Source organism: Annulohypoxylon truncatum (genome assembly GCF_022578515.1).
Source record: "Annulohypoxylon truncatum strain CBS 140777 unplaced genomic scaffold F4807scaffold_9, whole genome shotgun sequence".
In the NCBI taxonomy this organism is placed as follows: Eukaryota; Fungi; Ascomycota; class Sordariomycetes; order Xylariales; family Hypoxylaceae; genus Annulohypoxylon; species Annulohypoxylon truncatum.
The window spans coordinates 869281-883226 of NW_025953795.1; the positions used below are offsets into that span (position 1 = coordinate 869281).

Sequence of the window (13946 nt, forward strand, 5' to 3'; positions counted from 1 at the left end):
CGGCCTCTCTATACGGCCGCGATTCATATAATACCACGCAGCCTTCCTCGACTCGTTTTCACTTTTCCTCTCTTTCTTCTTCAGCAAGCATTCAAACACCACAAGCTAGTTCCTTGTTTCTTCTCATCCCTCTTCCTTTTTCTTTCTTTTGCTAAACATTAGAGCTGTGCTCTTCTGTGCTAATACCCTTAATATACCAAAAATCTAAAAATCTATACTCAACACCAGTTGCCGGTCAACTAACCCCCTAATTCACAACCGCTGATACCCCCCTAATAGATCGAGAAACTAGCTTTCCCTTGCTCAAAAAGTCCCTTGAAATTTTTAAGAAACGTCAATTTTGCAATAATAGCATTAATCACAATGGCGACCATCCAGCTATCTTTCTCTCTCCGCGTTTCTTCCGGCGTCAAGTCCGTCCATCTGCTTGGATCTTGGGACAACTACAATGGCCAGATCCCCCTTTCCAAGGACAAGTCCTCCAGCAAATCCGGATCATGGAAGGGTACCTTCAGATTTCAAGGCAACCTCGAGCCTGGTCAGCGATACTGGTACTACTACATCATCGACGGATACCACGTTTCGCACAACCCCAGTGAGGCTTCTACCGTTGAGCCCACCACCGGCCGAGAATTGAACATCCTTGATGTTCCCAAGGACAAGTCCAGCAAGTCCTCATCCAAGTCTCACAGCTCCAGCAAGAGCTCCTCGAAGCACAGCTCGTCTTCCTCTTCGTCAAAGGACAAGCACCGATCTTCCAAGCGCCCCACTCTTGACATTCCCAAGGGCCGCCCCCTTTCCGTCTCTCAGATCGTTGCTCCCAAGCCAATGTCGCCACACGCAACCCGTCACATCCTAGATGCAGACTACTATGACGACGAATCCATTGAGGAACTGACCACCCGCTTCGACAACACCAGCTTCGAGGAGGAGGATGTCATCAGCGACTTTTCCAGCTCTCCCGTCTCTTCATCCGGCTCCAGCCTATCAAACCGCTCGGGCAGCTCATCGCCAAGCTCATCACTCTCCGGCTACAGCACGCCCGCTTCAGACTGCAGCAACTGCACTTGCGAGCGCTATGGCATCACACGCAAGGGCGACCGCGTCAAGATCGACTGTGGCGGTTCGCGCTGCGGCTACAGCGATGAGGAGAGCTCTTGCTCCAGCGGCGACGAGGAGTACGCCCCCCGCAGCTCCCGCCGAAACGGCATCGTCGTCCGATCGTGAAGACTTGCACCTCTCGGGAGATCCCACCAAGCAGCACATCATCATAATACGCCAGAAGGCCGAAGATAGGAGATATCAAGGCTGTTCGCTCATTAACGGGCACAGAGCGCCAACTTTTCTCTTCGCTCTGCTCGTCTTGTTGTTCCATTGCATCAGCGACGGGTTCCTTTGCGGCGAGGCCCGGACCACAAGCTGGTTCTTGACGGCCGAGCCCCGCCGCGCCCGTCGCGCCCACATCATTGGGTCGATGCTGCGGCCCCCACGATCGTATCCCCCCGTGATGCGATCGTGCGATCGTTTCGTATGTTTCTGACCATACATCCGGAGCAGAGGCCCCTCTTCCCCCTTGCTACCCGCATAGGCGGGAGCGGAGAAGAGAGTACCCAGCCCGCTCTAGCGAAACACAGCGAGACCGTCCGCCGTGGAAATGACCGGCGACGGCTCCTGGGGATGTTTTTTTCAAAAGAAATGCCAATGTTGTGGCCTCGGAACCGGCCTATTGCGAAGGTCCGGGCTAGCCACTGTAAATACTTGTTCATCCAACCCCGAAGGAAAGAATTGATGGATGGATATCGGGAGGCAGAGCTTTGTCAATATATAGCTGCCACCGCAAGGTGGATAGAGGACTATTGAATCTATTTATCGAATACCGTATACGTCTTCCCTTGAGTGGTGATTGTGTGATATAACTCGTCGAGTGTAAGTTGCATGTCAAGACACTGTCTCGAGATTAATTCCAACTTAATACTAGTCCTCATTCTCAGCTACACAATATACCAAGGGCAGCAAACGCTCACAAGACACCCGCTAATGATGATACTTGTATAATACTCCTATCAAAGGAGGTATGTCTAAGTCGATGACCGGCTAATCACACTTCTTGTGCCATCCTCTCATCAGACTATGTGAAGCCTAGTTATCTCCGATCTCCTAAGACTGCAATGTGAAGTCCTTGGAGCAACTGGGACGTCCACGATCTTGTAGCCTTGAATATATGACCCATTATCTTGCCCGTAGAACTCTCGAAGCCATTTTTCATCATCTTGATGAAATTGGAGAGTTCCCGGGTGAGTATATGGGCCCATCACGGAGAGTCGGTTATCCGAATCAGGAGGAAAATGTACCGACGGAAGACACGGCTCATCCGAGGCGGCGTTCCAGTGCCGCATCCCGAGAGTACGGCCAAACTCGTGGCACAGGATATTGAAGATCGAGCCACGGTATTCGGGCAAGAATGAAGTCTCGTGGAGTACAATCGTGCGTTTATCTCGAGTGCCTGGGAAGAAAGAAGTCGCGTAGACATCAGGATTCTCCTCGTAGGTAAGGGTGAAGGTCTCAGGGAGCAAGTCTTCAACGTAAACAAAGCTGAGTCCAATGTCGAACGAATTGAGTAGATTGATGACCTCTTTCAGGCAAATTTTGACATGTTCGATGTCGTCGGCGCCGTAATGAGCCTGAAGGAAGGACTGGTACTCAATACCGCAAGTTATCTTTGAGGATGGCGCCCATCGAGGGATAGTCTTGGAGGAAGTGCCATGGAGTTGAAGTTTGCTACACTCCACTTCCAAGATGCGGCTCGTAATACAGAAGACTTGAGGTATGCTAATACTATCACTTGCTGTGACAGAAGTTGTACCGTTTTTTAGGGTCGACGAAGCGGGTACATGTTGTATTACCATGTCATCCGGAGACTCCATTATGGGCACTATTTGAAAGCGACGAGTTAGCTTCTACTGCGAACGAAAGTAAAATATGCGAATACATATCATAAAAATGCTTAAGGAATAGAAGGTACGGTGATTTAGGATCGTGAGGAAGAAATATTTCATTAACATAGAATTATTCGACTTACCACAGTTCATTTATAACCCTTGATACCCATGAGAGAGCAGATCCAAGCTGGGTTTTCTTCCAACTAGTGTACCACTTCAACGGTAGGTTTCGATATATGAGAGGAAAGAGATATTCAAGCCAAAAATGAAAGACATCTTGAATAAATTAAGCTATACGCATGAGACGCGCTTTCTTATATGAGTTTTAAGGAGTTCGCGACCTCGAAATTGGCACCGGCGTTACGTAGGTACCTAGGTATCATCACACTGCCCAGGCACCGCAAAAACCCCCACCACAAAAACCCCCACCGCAACTACGACATCTAGGGTAGCACGACGACAGTTGTAATAATTGGTAGTACGACAGCTTACATCAATCACATTGGTATTTTCTAGGAGGATTTGCAGTCTCTTAATGCAAATGATGATGCAAGCCCTGTTAGTTAGGCCGCCGTTGGTGCAACAAATGCGTGTGATTTTATCACATAGCAAAACATGATGCCGCAGGCTTTTGTCATGATAAGTTCAGCCCTAAGTACTGCTCCCGATATGTGAGACCAACCCGTACTTGAGCAGCAAAAAAAAGTCTAGGTTTGGCCCAACGCATTTGTATCATTACTTATCCTCTTTTAGTCTTCGGCTCGTCATGTCGCAAAAACTCTCCGGCCTACCTGCAGCCTAGAAGTTCAAGTAGATAAGTGTCCGAGTGTCTGAGTTTTTTTTATTCATGTTATTATATGTATCTACATAAGTAAAACTGGAACAATAACGATCCTAAAGTCTTTTTTTTCGTATCGTTATGTACGGGCTTACTAAATAGTCGATCCTAGGGACCATGACCTTAACAATGTTAGGGACCATGTCGTCGCCGATGTCATACAACTGATGGCAGGAGGTTTATCGATGTGGGGACCGATGTAGAGGCGTCAAGTAGGTGGTAGTACAGACATTCTTGCTTAATTTGTAGAGTGTGAATATTGATAAGATGGCTAACGCCTATAATTGACGTATTGTTTATGTGAGGCTATTAGAATGCCACGAGTATTTGTTTTGTTATCGTATCATCATGGATAGATACCGGTCTAGGCTAGCAGAAGTTCACAAGTAAATCCCACCTATGCGAGAGTAGGGGAAGATGATCTTAGGGTAGAAACCATATGCTATCCTATACTTTACCTAGGGAACACGTCGCATGTACGGATACTCATAATTAAATCACGTGTAATGAAGTATAACAAGCTCAAGCGCAGTAAAGCTACTGTCGATTCATTGTCCTATGTAAACGAACCTCGAATGCTCCAGCGTTTCTGAAGCGAAGGTGAGTTGGCGCCAAATGCCACACCAATCAGCCTTCATGCAAATACCGCCCCGAAACCGACCTATGGAAAAATTCCTCAAAACCTCATGTCCTATGTCCGCCGGCCGATGTTGCTCGTGCGGCTCCCCGAATGCTAACTTGCCGAACTCCAAACGCCGTTATGCCTGTCCAATGGTGGACTCCCTGCCGAAACCTAACGCCCGATGCCTCATGTCGGGCCTATGCGTGAGTGATGAGATGGGTGAGAAGTAGTTGTATATCTACAATCGTAAGGGTTGTGAGATGTGAGATGAAGGATGTGTCGATGAGGATAAAACGAGTAGTCGTGTGTAAGTAGAAGAACTGAAGAACGTGAAGACTCATACGACGCTAAAGGAACTTCATAGTTCCCTATAGTCACTTGGTCGGACTCTACGCTGCTTGTTCTGGTGTCGTCCAGGATTGACAGGCTTACGGAAGTAAGCATCATTGTCATTGTTAGGCGTCGTAAAGTTTGGTCTGTGTGGCTGCTGATTCTGGTTGTTGAACCCACCACCACCACCGCCACCACTACCACCGTTCATGCCCATGCCGTTCATGTTATTCATCCCGCCGCCGTTCATACCTCCAAAGTTTCCCCCAAACATGCCGTTGCCGTTCATGCCCTGGAAAGCCGGGTTGAACATTCCGTTCATACCCATCATGGGGTTCATCATGGGATTCATTCCCATCATCATGGCCATATTCATATTGGGCTGACCGAAGCCGTTCATAGGGAACTGCATCATGTTAGGCATCATGCCTGGCATACCATTCATGCCCTGTTGCATCATATTCTGCATGTCCTTGGCCTCTTGCGCTCGCTGCATAGCCTTTGGGCCCTTAGGAATCTTAGGGTTCTCTAGCAGGTCCTCCGCTGGTCGTTTCTTAGAGGCTGAAGTTGTCTCCTGAGGCTTAGGGGTCTCATTGGAACTAGATGACGGCACTGGGTTGGTGGTCGACTGTTTGGCAGCCTCTGCCGGAGGGGATTTAGTTGCTGTGGATGGGGTTGGCGATTTGGCTTTCTCGGGGGCTGTCGATTGGCCCTTTGGCGAGTCTGCTTGTGGTGTCTCCTTAGTAGAAGGCGCTTCAGAGGGGGATTTCACAGCAGGCGGGCTCTTTGATCGCTCCTTTGTCTTAAGCGACTCCTTTTCTTTAAGGTAGTCTTGAATTTTGGCAGTAGTCTCATCATCTGTTTTGAGGTCATCAATAAGTACCCCTTCCGTCTGACAGCCTGGGCATATGAAGTCGCTCTCAATGAGAGCGTTGGTGATGCATTCATTGCAATACGTCTTCTCACAACATGGAGTCTTCATTGGGTCTATGAACATCCTTTTGTCGATGGCGCACAAAAGGCCTTTCTCTTCAAGCTCCCTATCCTCGGCAGATGCTGCTTTCTGGGCGGCAGCTGATGATTTTGTCTTAGCCTGATACTGCTCCCATGAAGCCTTGTCAGGCTCCGCGATCACGAATTCGCCATCTGCATTAACCATGACGCCAGCCGGGGGCTTAACTTCCTCACCGTCCGAACCGGTCTGTTGGAGTGCTGACTTGTCTACGGTCTTCAAGAACGAACGAGGGATACCCGTCGTACGCTTGACACGAGGGCGGTTGTCAAATTCCGGGTTGTCATTAGTAGGGCAGACTTGGATCCAGTGTCCTTTCTGTCCACATCGATAGCAGATGTATCCATTGGGGGGATCATGGTCAGGGACATTGGCAGGCTTCTTCGCGCCTGGCTTGTAAACCGCAGTTTGACTATGAGCATGTTAGTATGTGTAAATGAAAGCGATGGGATGGGTCAACGTACTGAGACATCTCTTCCTGCTGGGCAGTCCACTGATCAGACTGTGCTTGAAACATAGCCATCATCTTCTCCTCTTCAGTCATTGCCGCACTCATCTGCGTAAGAGCGGCGGATGTGGGCTTCGTAGCCTTCGTTGCGTTCTCTCGCCGAGAAGAATTCTTGGCGCTCGCTGGCATCTTTCCGGAGACATACCGAGCAGCGCGGCCAGCTCCAGGCTTCTGAGGAGGCAGTCGACGTGCGACCACTGTGGTAGATCGGGGAATGATAGTGGTATCATCGTCATACTCTACACTTGGGTTAGCATGTTACTAGTGAGCCAATTCAAGACAGACACCTACCTTCACTTCCGTCTTCGGAGTAGATAGCTAGGTCGAAGTCGGTGCCATCACCCAGGCCACTCTTTACGATAATATCACGCTTTAACTCAAACACCGAGATACCAGTACCATCAAATTCCACGCGCGATGGCTCCTTCTGAGACTTGAACTTGAAGAACACAGACGAAGTCATGTTGCTAGATTAAGTAGTATCTGGCGAGGTTACAAGATTTGTGGGAAGGGGAAGAGGAATAATCGCGAATGATAATTCGCTAAACCTCGAAAGGCAAGGTATTCTAGAAAAATGGGGGGGAGAGAAATGTGTGTGAAGCAGTACTGAAATGGTAAGTTGTTCGCAAGCTTCAAGTGAGGGGTTGGATATGTTGGTTTTTTTTGCGGAGACTTGATGCTATTCTGACCCTTGCTTGTCCTTTTCTTTTTCTTTTCTTTTTCTTAAGAAGACCAACTGGCAACAAGATAGATGGGTATCAATTCAGTTGTACTTCAAAGAACAACAAGAGTGTATGCTTCAGTAGAAAGAAAATGGAGAATGATGTACAAAGCCAAGCAGACTTGATGCCAAGTCAACTCAATTGAAGAAAAGGCAGAATTCCACCCGAAGTCCACACCACGAACCCCAGATCTCCGCAAAAATCTCGTCTGTTTTAGACCAAGACCTCCCAGCCTATCCCACTAGAAGTTCACTGATAACGAGTTAGTTCACACGATGGTTGAGTTGACCATTGCCTGTCGCGAAGTCAATGTGGCGAATGATGTCGAAGAGACGCGACCGAGAAAGCGAGAGGAAATGTGGTGAATTTTCGCGGCCCAAGTTCAATCTCTGCGCGGGCGCAGTCGGATTGATCGGATCGAAAAAATAATTACCGGTCGCGTTCCTGAGAATGCGCGGCAACAAGATGTTTAAGAATCAGTATTGAAGAAATAAAAAAAGAAGTTGATGAGAAAATGATGGGAGTTGGTTGGTAAGAAGAAGTTGAGGATGGAAGTTATTGAGAGAAGATGGAGGAAGGATCGTTTGTGACTGGATAAATGAAGTGGGAGAAGACGGCCTTAGGGACGGGGATTAGTCAGAAGGAACCTTAACTTTAGGCACTGAAATAAGACAGGCACGTGATCAGAGTAAAATTTGCCCCACATCATCCTTAACGACGATTGCCGAGAATTGACCGCTATTCTATTGTGATATGTCTGTATGTACTTCGTACCTAGCTCGTCATTTTATCGAATATCGAACTTTTGGAATTTCTAAAAGTGCGTTTGGCTTCTAATTAACTTTCGCAAGCAACAAAGCTTGCGCCGACCTCATTTACACATACGCCATTTTATATAACCTTCGAAACTGGCGTCTAACCTACGGTCATGAAGTACTGAATAGTGCCTTCCAAATGTTCTTCATATGGTGGGAGCCGCATAGAGATATCCTTCCCTAATTATCTTGTCGCATATATCATTAACCCGACGCGTCCGTCCTTTTACCGAATTTAGGCAAGTTGAGGCCCTTCTTCTCTTTCTTCTCGCTTGTGACAGTCTGGTTGAGATTCTTGCCGCCCTTTCGTCCCGTACGCAGGTCTCGACGTGACGTACAGCAGCAACCCAACCCGGCGTGGATGATGAAGGCGAGCAAAGTGAAACCGGTCGCAATCCACATAAACGCAAACATCTTTATACCGACGTCGACATTTACGTTGAGATCAGTCTGTGATGTCAAAGCATACTTGAAGACCAGAGACATGGCCGTGCCGAGGGCTGATGCTATCAGGACCAACAGCGTTCCAAGGAAGCCCAGAAAACTGAGAGGAAGACTCCACCATCGCGAATATAAAACGATGGGAGACAGGAAAATCAAGACGAAATCCAAAAGTAGACCAGTCAGGAAAAATCCAAACATGATATTCGATGCGATGCGGAGAATGTTCAGGATATCGTTCACTTCTGAGGGCAGTGCAATCGAAGCTCCGGAGAATAGCTCGCCTAGTAGGATCTCTACCGGATTAAACCAATACAGAGTGGTCGGAGTCGAGCAATGTGTAATGCCACTAATTCGTTTGTTAGCCAAAGTTTCCCTCCTGACATAGCTTCATCCACATACTCGGTATTATATCCTTCGCAAAAGTTCCATAGCCCGACCTGGTAGAAATCATGGAGGCCGAGAGTTCGCGCGATCGAGTTTTGCAAACTTAAGGTGGTCGGCACCGCCTGAGGAAGAATATCGGAAAGATCAAGCTTGAAGAAATAGATGTCGCCAAGAACTCGAGTACCTTTCGTGTTGCCTATCTCGATCTACGATATAATGAGGCGGTTAAACAAATCCAAATGTAAGTTGAGAGGTTGACCTACTAAGATCAAGAAGACCACGGCGACCAGGTAGCAGAAACATGATACTATGATAGCATTCCGTCGTGTTCTCGTCCCCCTTTTCAAAGTAGCTTGGTCTTCGATGCTTGGCTGAGGGCTTTCCTTGTGAGCATTGGCATCAGGAGAAGATGTTGCTGCCGTTCGCTTCCGAAAGCCAGGAACAGATCCAAAAGCCATTTTCGACGAATCCCCAAATCCAAAGATAGCCCTGTATCTTCCGTGGTCCGGATGGACTCGATCTCAGCAGCTCAGATAGAATTATCCGTGGAACTGGTGTATTGGCTCAAGAATCGAGTTAAAATTGAAAAGAATTACGGGCAATGGCCGTCGAGAATGACCAAATATCCAAGTTCTTGAGGATCATGCACGTGAATACATTGAAGGAAACAACACAGAAGATCAAAAACAGTTGATTTCTGAATTTGTGAATGATTACCTGGGATAGTCAGCAAGGATGGGAACCAAGCTGGGTAGAAGTAAAGATCGTCCTATCCGACCCATGCGTATTATTGATTGGGTCTTGTACTTGACATCAGAAACATAGGTATATGTACCAAAGATGTACAGTACATACTTTAGAGCTTCTCTTTAAACTTCTCAGCTTCCAAGGAACCCTTTTTCTCCACTGCGCTTGCCTGAGCTGCCTGAGTTGCCAATGATCCTTGCCATCTTATGCCGACTGCCGGGCAACGATCTCACTGCCACTGTGCCAAGATTTTATATGGGTATTATAGTAGCATTGAACTAGATGCTGGGTATCATAGATGCCAGTCAAGACCAGGCAGCCAGATAAATCTATAACGGTCTGGGCGGGCTGGGATGTCTTGAAGTTTGAAACATCCATTTGAGCTCAGCACCTGCGCTGATCAGTTGAATAACGAGTGGACCAATGAAAATTGATTTCATTTACAATTACGAGGAGACCTAGGTATGTTTGGACTTACAATACTGTTCATGACTAGGTCACGGCTTACATGGATATAGCTTAAGGTCAAGTTTTTCCTTTGCATATTAGTCACATACGAGACAAAAACTAGACGCCGGTTTTATACTGATCAACGAGTTTAGTGATGAAAATCGGGGCTGACAACTATATACATACTATCGCCGTATTTGAAGCTACGACCCATAAATATATGGGTACACACATGGTACGGGAATGCCGCTGACATCATTTCCTAGCGCCAACTCAAGACATAACAGGTTGTGGACGCGTGTAACCTACAATTTTCCCTGCAATCTGCGCGAGGATCACTCATCATCTACCACTGACGCCCTCATAATCTTTGGCTCAGCCTTCCTTGTTAGCTGATTGACCCACATCCAAGTAGATCTCGTGTACTCGAAGTATATACATACATGCAGCCAGCCCGGAGCCAAGGGGGTGACAGGGAAGGTTCGAGTCGACCGTTGTCACAAGCAGACATGGAAGCAAGCCAAGTCATCTCAACTTGCAACTCTTAACTTTTTTTCCCTTTCAGATGAACCTAGAATATAGACGAATTTCCTTCTTTCTTTCGTTACGATAATAGTACATATTTGTCGTTGATACTACTTAATACCGAGGACACTTGCTTCATGTCAGACTACGCTTAAGCTTTTCCCTATACTTCTAGGAAAGCCATGGCGCCAGTATTTGGGCGTTGGTCCCTATTGGCTGCCGTTGCTGGTGGCGTGCTTGGACAAACTTCTCTTAGCAATGATGGGACTACAGCAACAGATTCAACGGTCACTGCAACCGAGGCTACCACACCGACCGGCACCTATGAGTCGTTTTCTACCCAGATAACACTGGGCACAGAGTTGGGGACGACCGGAAGTATAGCGACTTCTATGGGAACCGACAACGTAACCCGGTCCACGATTAGCTCTTCGTCGTCCGATACGGTGACGTTTTTGACCGGCTCTGCCGCGACGACGACAACATTAGCCGGGAACTTTTCATCCTCAACTACGTCGGCCATCCCGACGGTGACCAACACACAGCCATGCAACGATTATGCAGAATTCTGCACCAGAAAATACAGCAACATCACCAATGTTGCTTGCCACAATTCCCCTTTCATAACCCCGAACAACTTGGCAGCAAATCAGCAATACGATGTCACAGCACAGTTGAATGACGGCGTGCGATTTCTCCAAGCACAAATACAGTGGCCTACTGGTGGGAACGAGCCACATTTTTGTCATACGAGCTGTGATATTCTGGATGCTGGGCCCATCACCGACTGGCTTGGCCAGGTTAAGACCTGGGTTGCAGCCCATCCGTATGATGTCGTTACTATCCTCCTAGGGAATGGAAATTAGTAGGCGCCGTCTGATTTCGACAAGGGAATTAGTTGCTAACTGAGTGATGTAGTTCCGTTCCTAGCTTATACGTGCCATATATTGAACAAACCGGTATATTACGTTATATTTACACACCACCGGTAGCTCCCATGACTCTAGATGATTGGCCAACATTAAGCGAGATGGTCTTAAGAGGTCAGAGAGTCGTTATGTTTATGGATTACATGGCCAACCAGACGGAATATCCTTGGCTCCTTGATGAATTCTCGCAGCTGTGGGAAACGCCATTTGACCCAACCAACCAAAGTTTCCCCTGTACCGTTCAACGGCCGCCCGACCTGGCTGAAAAGGATGCTAAAAACCGTCTGTACATGATCAACCATAACCTTAATGTTGAGCTGTCGATTCTCGGGACCGATATGCTTGTACCCGCGCGGACTGAGCTGAATGTGACAAATAACGTCACGGGAACTGGTAGTCTTGGTCTTTCAGCCAATAACTGCCGCAGCGATTGGGGACGACCCCCTAACTTCCTGAACGTGGACTATTACAACTCTGGAGGATTCCCCGGATCGGTCTTTGAAGTCGCTGCGCAGATGAACAACGTCACGTACAACCGCAAATGTTGTGGTCAAGCTACAAGCGGGGCGGAAAGGTTGCTCGGTAACGGATTCATATACTCGTTGGCCATGATGGTACTGTTCTGGGCATTTTTATAATCATAGTCTGGGACCTAAATTAACGTTGGCGCCATTTGATGGGTCACTGCGTTGGCGGCGTTTTCTAGACGGAGCGAATACTGAACATTGAAGCCTTACGAGTCTAATGTTGGAAATTGGCACATCCATGAATACCATTATCATGATGTGGTTGAATATATCTAATACTATTAAAATCTTATGATTTGTAGAAAAGCTAATTTTATCGAAGAACCAAATTTAGCAGTAATGGATCTTTACGCAGTAAAACATAGGAAGCTCTTAACAATCTTTGATTATATTGATATATGTGCATACCTCGCCTTTTTCGAGTGGGTAGGTAGGTCAAATACTTGTTTGCTAAATGCAAGACGAGCCGAAAATAGTCCTAGTATTCCACATTTCCGCATCCCATACCCCTCAATAAATCGACTGCTTAGGTATATATGTCGTATCACGGATATCATCATCACGCCTCAATACCGTACGCCTTCAACGCCGTGCCGCCCCAAATCATGCGTTTCTCCTCGTCTTCGAACGAGGCCATCCAGCACAGCCTGTCGACGATCTTCTTCCACTTCTGCCAAGCGTCGTCGCCGACGCCGACGGTGCACACGGGCCAGTCGCTGGCGAACATGATGCGGGAGGCGCCGAAGGCGGCCAGCACGACGCTCAGCCACGGGCTGATGGCGTCGAAGATGTCCTCGGGCGACCGCTGCTTCAGCGAGTCCGGCATCTCCGGGAAGCCGCCCGAGAGCTTCATGTACGTCTTGCTGCACTTGCTGAGCGTGAAGATGGCCGTGCGCCAGGCGATGAAGGACGGGCTCGTCTGCACGTTGTAGATCGTGAGGTCTGGCTTGCACATGTGGTCTGTAACAACATTAGTCTTCTCGTCTCTTTTTTTATCAAATAAAAAAGATGTGCCTAGGAATTCGGTGAGGAGGGGCGGAGAAATAAGGAACACCAACTAATTATAAAAGTGACTCTTTGGTCCTCGGGGACTCCTTCATGCGCGCGATCGATCATCTCGACAACCTCCTCTAGCTGGGCCCGGCCGCGGTTATGTTGGTCGACGCCTAGGTCGAAGACGAGGCCCTTGCGGCCCAGCAGCTTCAAGCTTTCGATGAACTTGTCCTGCAGCATGGTCCCGTTCGGCTTGTCCTGTAGCAAATACCTGAAACCCCTAACCTTGGGCCAGCTCTCGCCGGCTTCCTGCTTCACTAGGTCGATATACTTCTCCATCACTTCAGCCCCACTCGGCATCGGCGCCCAAGGGATATAGGCGACGCATAACGAAGCGTCTTCCGCAGTGTGGCCCTCGCCCGGTTTCGGTTGGCCGGTGATGATGCGCTTCACCCAGGAGACCTCCATTAAGGGGTACTTCCAGCCGCTACCATCCTTCTCCCCGGCCTCTAGGTCATTCTTGCGGTCTGTCTCCAAGAATATGAAGCCTTTGGGCGTCGAGTCACCGGTAGCAGTCCGATATTGTTCCACCGAAAGCTGTCCTTGTAAGGCGCCGTCTGGCTTCCACCACGCCAACGTCTCAAGCTCTGACTCCGGGACGAGGTGGATGTGGGCGTCGATGATAGGGATATCGGCGGCCATGTTGAAAACTCGAGCACTTCTCTACTAGGTATAGCTTCTTTGGGTTCAATGCTGTTCTTTCTCCTAGAAATTCGCCAAATCTCCAATGTTCTTCAAAAAGGGGGGAATAACAAGAGGAAAGATGAGGTGAGAACAGAAAGATATGAAACGGTGAAGGTGTAACCAAAGCAAGCTCATACGAAGCTTGGGAAGCTTCACACGACTGCTTCTCTATCCAAGCTACATCGTGCCTTACCCCGCCATGACACCCCTACTAGATGCCCACTAATTCCCCTGAGATGGGCTTGGCCTGCCAATGCATCACAGCCCCACCGTCACTTCCGTGCGCTGGACACCATTCGCCCGAAGGGCTGATAATGAAGGTGCGGTTGTGAAGTTAGGCCACATGGGCAGAGTGCTTTCCATTTATTGCAATAAACTTTGCTGGAAAGAGCTGCAGGTTGCCATTCTCACATAAAT

At 48.2% G+C, this 13946-nt stretch overlaps 6 protein-coding genes across 6 annotated transcripts; 2 read left to right on the top strand and 4 right to left on the bottom strand.

Moving 5' to 3' along the window:
• Window positions 1-195: 195 nt before the first annotated feature.
• F4807DRAFT_398767 (uncharacterized protein) lies at window positions 196-1379 on the top strand. Its single transcript, XM_047995983.1, has one exon. It carries the CDS (start codon window positions 364-366, stop codon window positions 1225-1227), a length of 864 nt encoding a protein of 287 aa, XP_047856215.1. The 5' UTR covers window positions 196-363; the 3' UTR covers window positions 1228-1379.
• A 452-nt stretch (window positions 1380-1831) lies between these two features.
• Window positions 1832-3291, bottom strand: F4807DRAFT_398775 (uncharacterized protein). Its single transcript, XM_047995984.1, has one exon. It carries the CDS (start codon window positions 2922-2924, stop codon window positions 2124-2126), a length of 801 nt encoding a protein of 266 aa, XP_047856216.1. The 5' UTR covers window positions 2925-3291; the 3' UTR covers window positions 1832-2123.
• Window positions 3292-4757: 1466 nt separating this feature from the next.
• On the bottom strand, window positions 4758-6712 carry F4807DRAFT_458592 (DWNN-domain-containing protein; the record flags this gene model as incomplete). The annotated part of the gene is made up of 3 exons (XM_048001234.1): window positions 4758-6153; window positions 6206-6488; window positions 6541-6712. 3 exons carry the CDS (start codon window positions 6710-6712, stop codon window positions 4758-4760), a joined length of 1851 nt encoding a protein of 616 aa, XP_047856217.1.
• Window positions 6713-7647: 935 nt separating this feature from the next.
• On the bottom strand, window positions 7648-9537 carry F4807DRAFT_418729 (SUR7/PalI family-domain-containing protein). Its single transcript, XM_047997345.1, has 3 exons — window positions 8878-9537; window positions 8630-8820; window positions 7648-8576 (listed from the first exon to the last, which is right to left on the bottom strand). Exons 1-3 carry the CDS (start codon window positions 9070-9072, stop codon window positions 7991-7993), a joined length of 972 nt encoding a protein of 323 aa, XP_047856218.1. The 5' UTR covers window positions 9073-9537; the 3' UTR covers window positions 7648-7990.
• Window positions 9538-10109: 572 nt separating this feature from the next.
• Window positions 10110-11993, top strand: F4807DRAFT_398910 (PLC-like phosphodiesterase). The gene is made up of 2 exons (XM_047995987.1): window positions 10110-11201; window positions 11255-11993. Exons 1-2 carry the CDS (start codon window positions 10519-10521, stop codon window positions 11901-11903), a joined length of 1332 nt encoding a protein of 443 aa, XP_047856219.1. The 5' UTR covers window positions 10110-10518; the 3' UTR covers window positions 11904-11993.
• On the bottom strand, window positions 11960-13634 carry F4807DRAFT_398873 (amidohydrolase). Its single transcript, XM_047995986.1, has 2 exons — window positions 12851-13634; window positions 11960-12752 (listed from the first exon to the last, which is right to left on the bottom strand). Exons 1-2 carry the CDS (start codon window positions 13485-13487, stop codon window positions 12352-12354), a joined length of 1038 nt encoding a protein of 345 aa, XP_047856220.1. The 5' UTR covers window positions 13488-13634; the 3' UTR covers window positions 11960-12351.
• Between the last annotated feature and the right edge of the window lie 312 nt (window positions 13635-13946).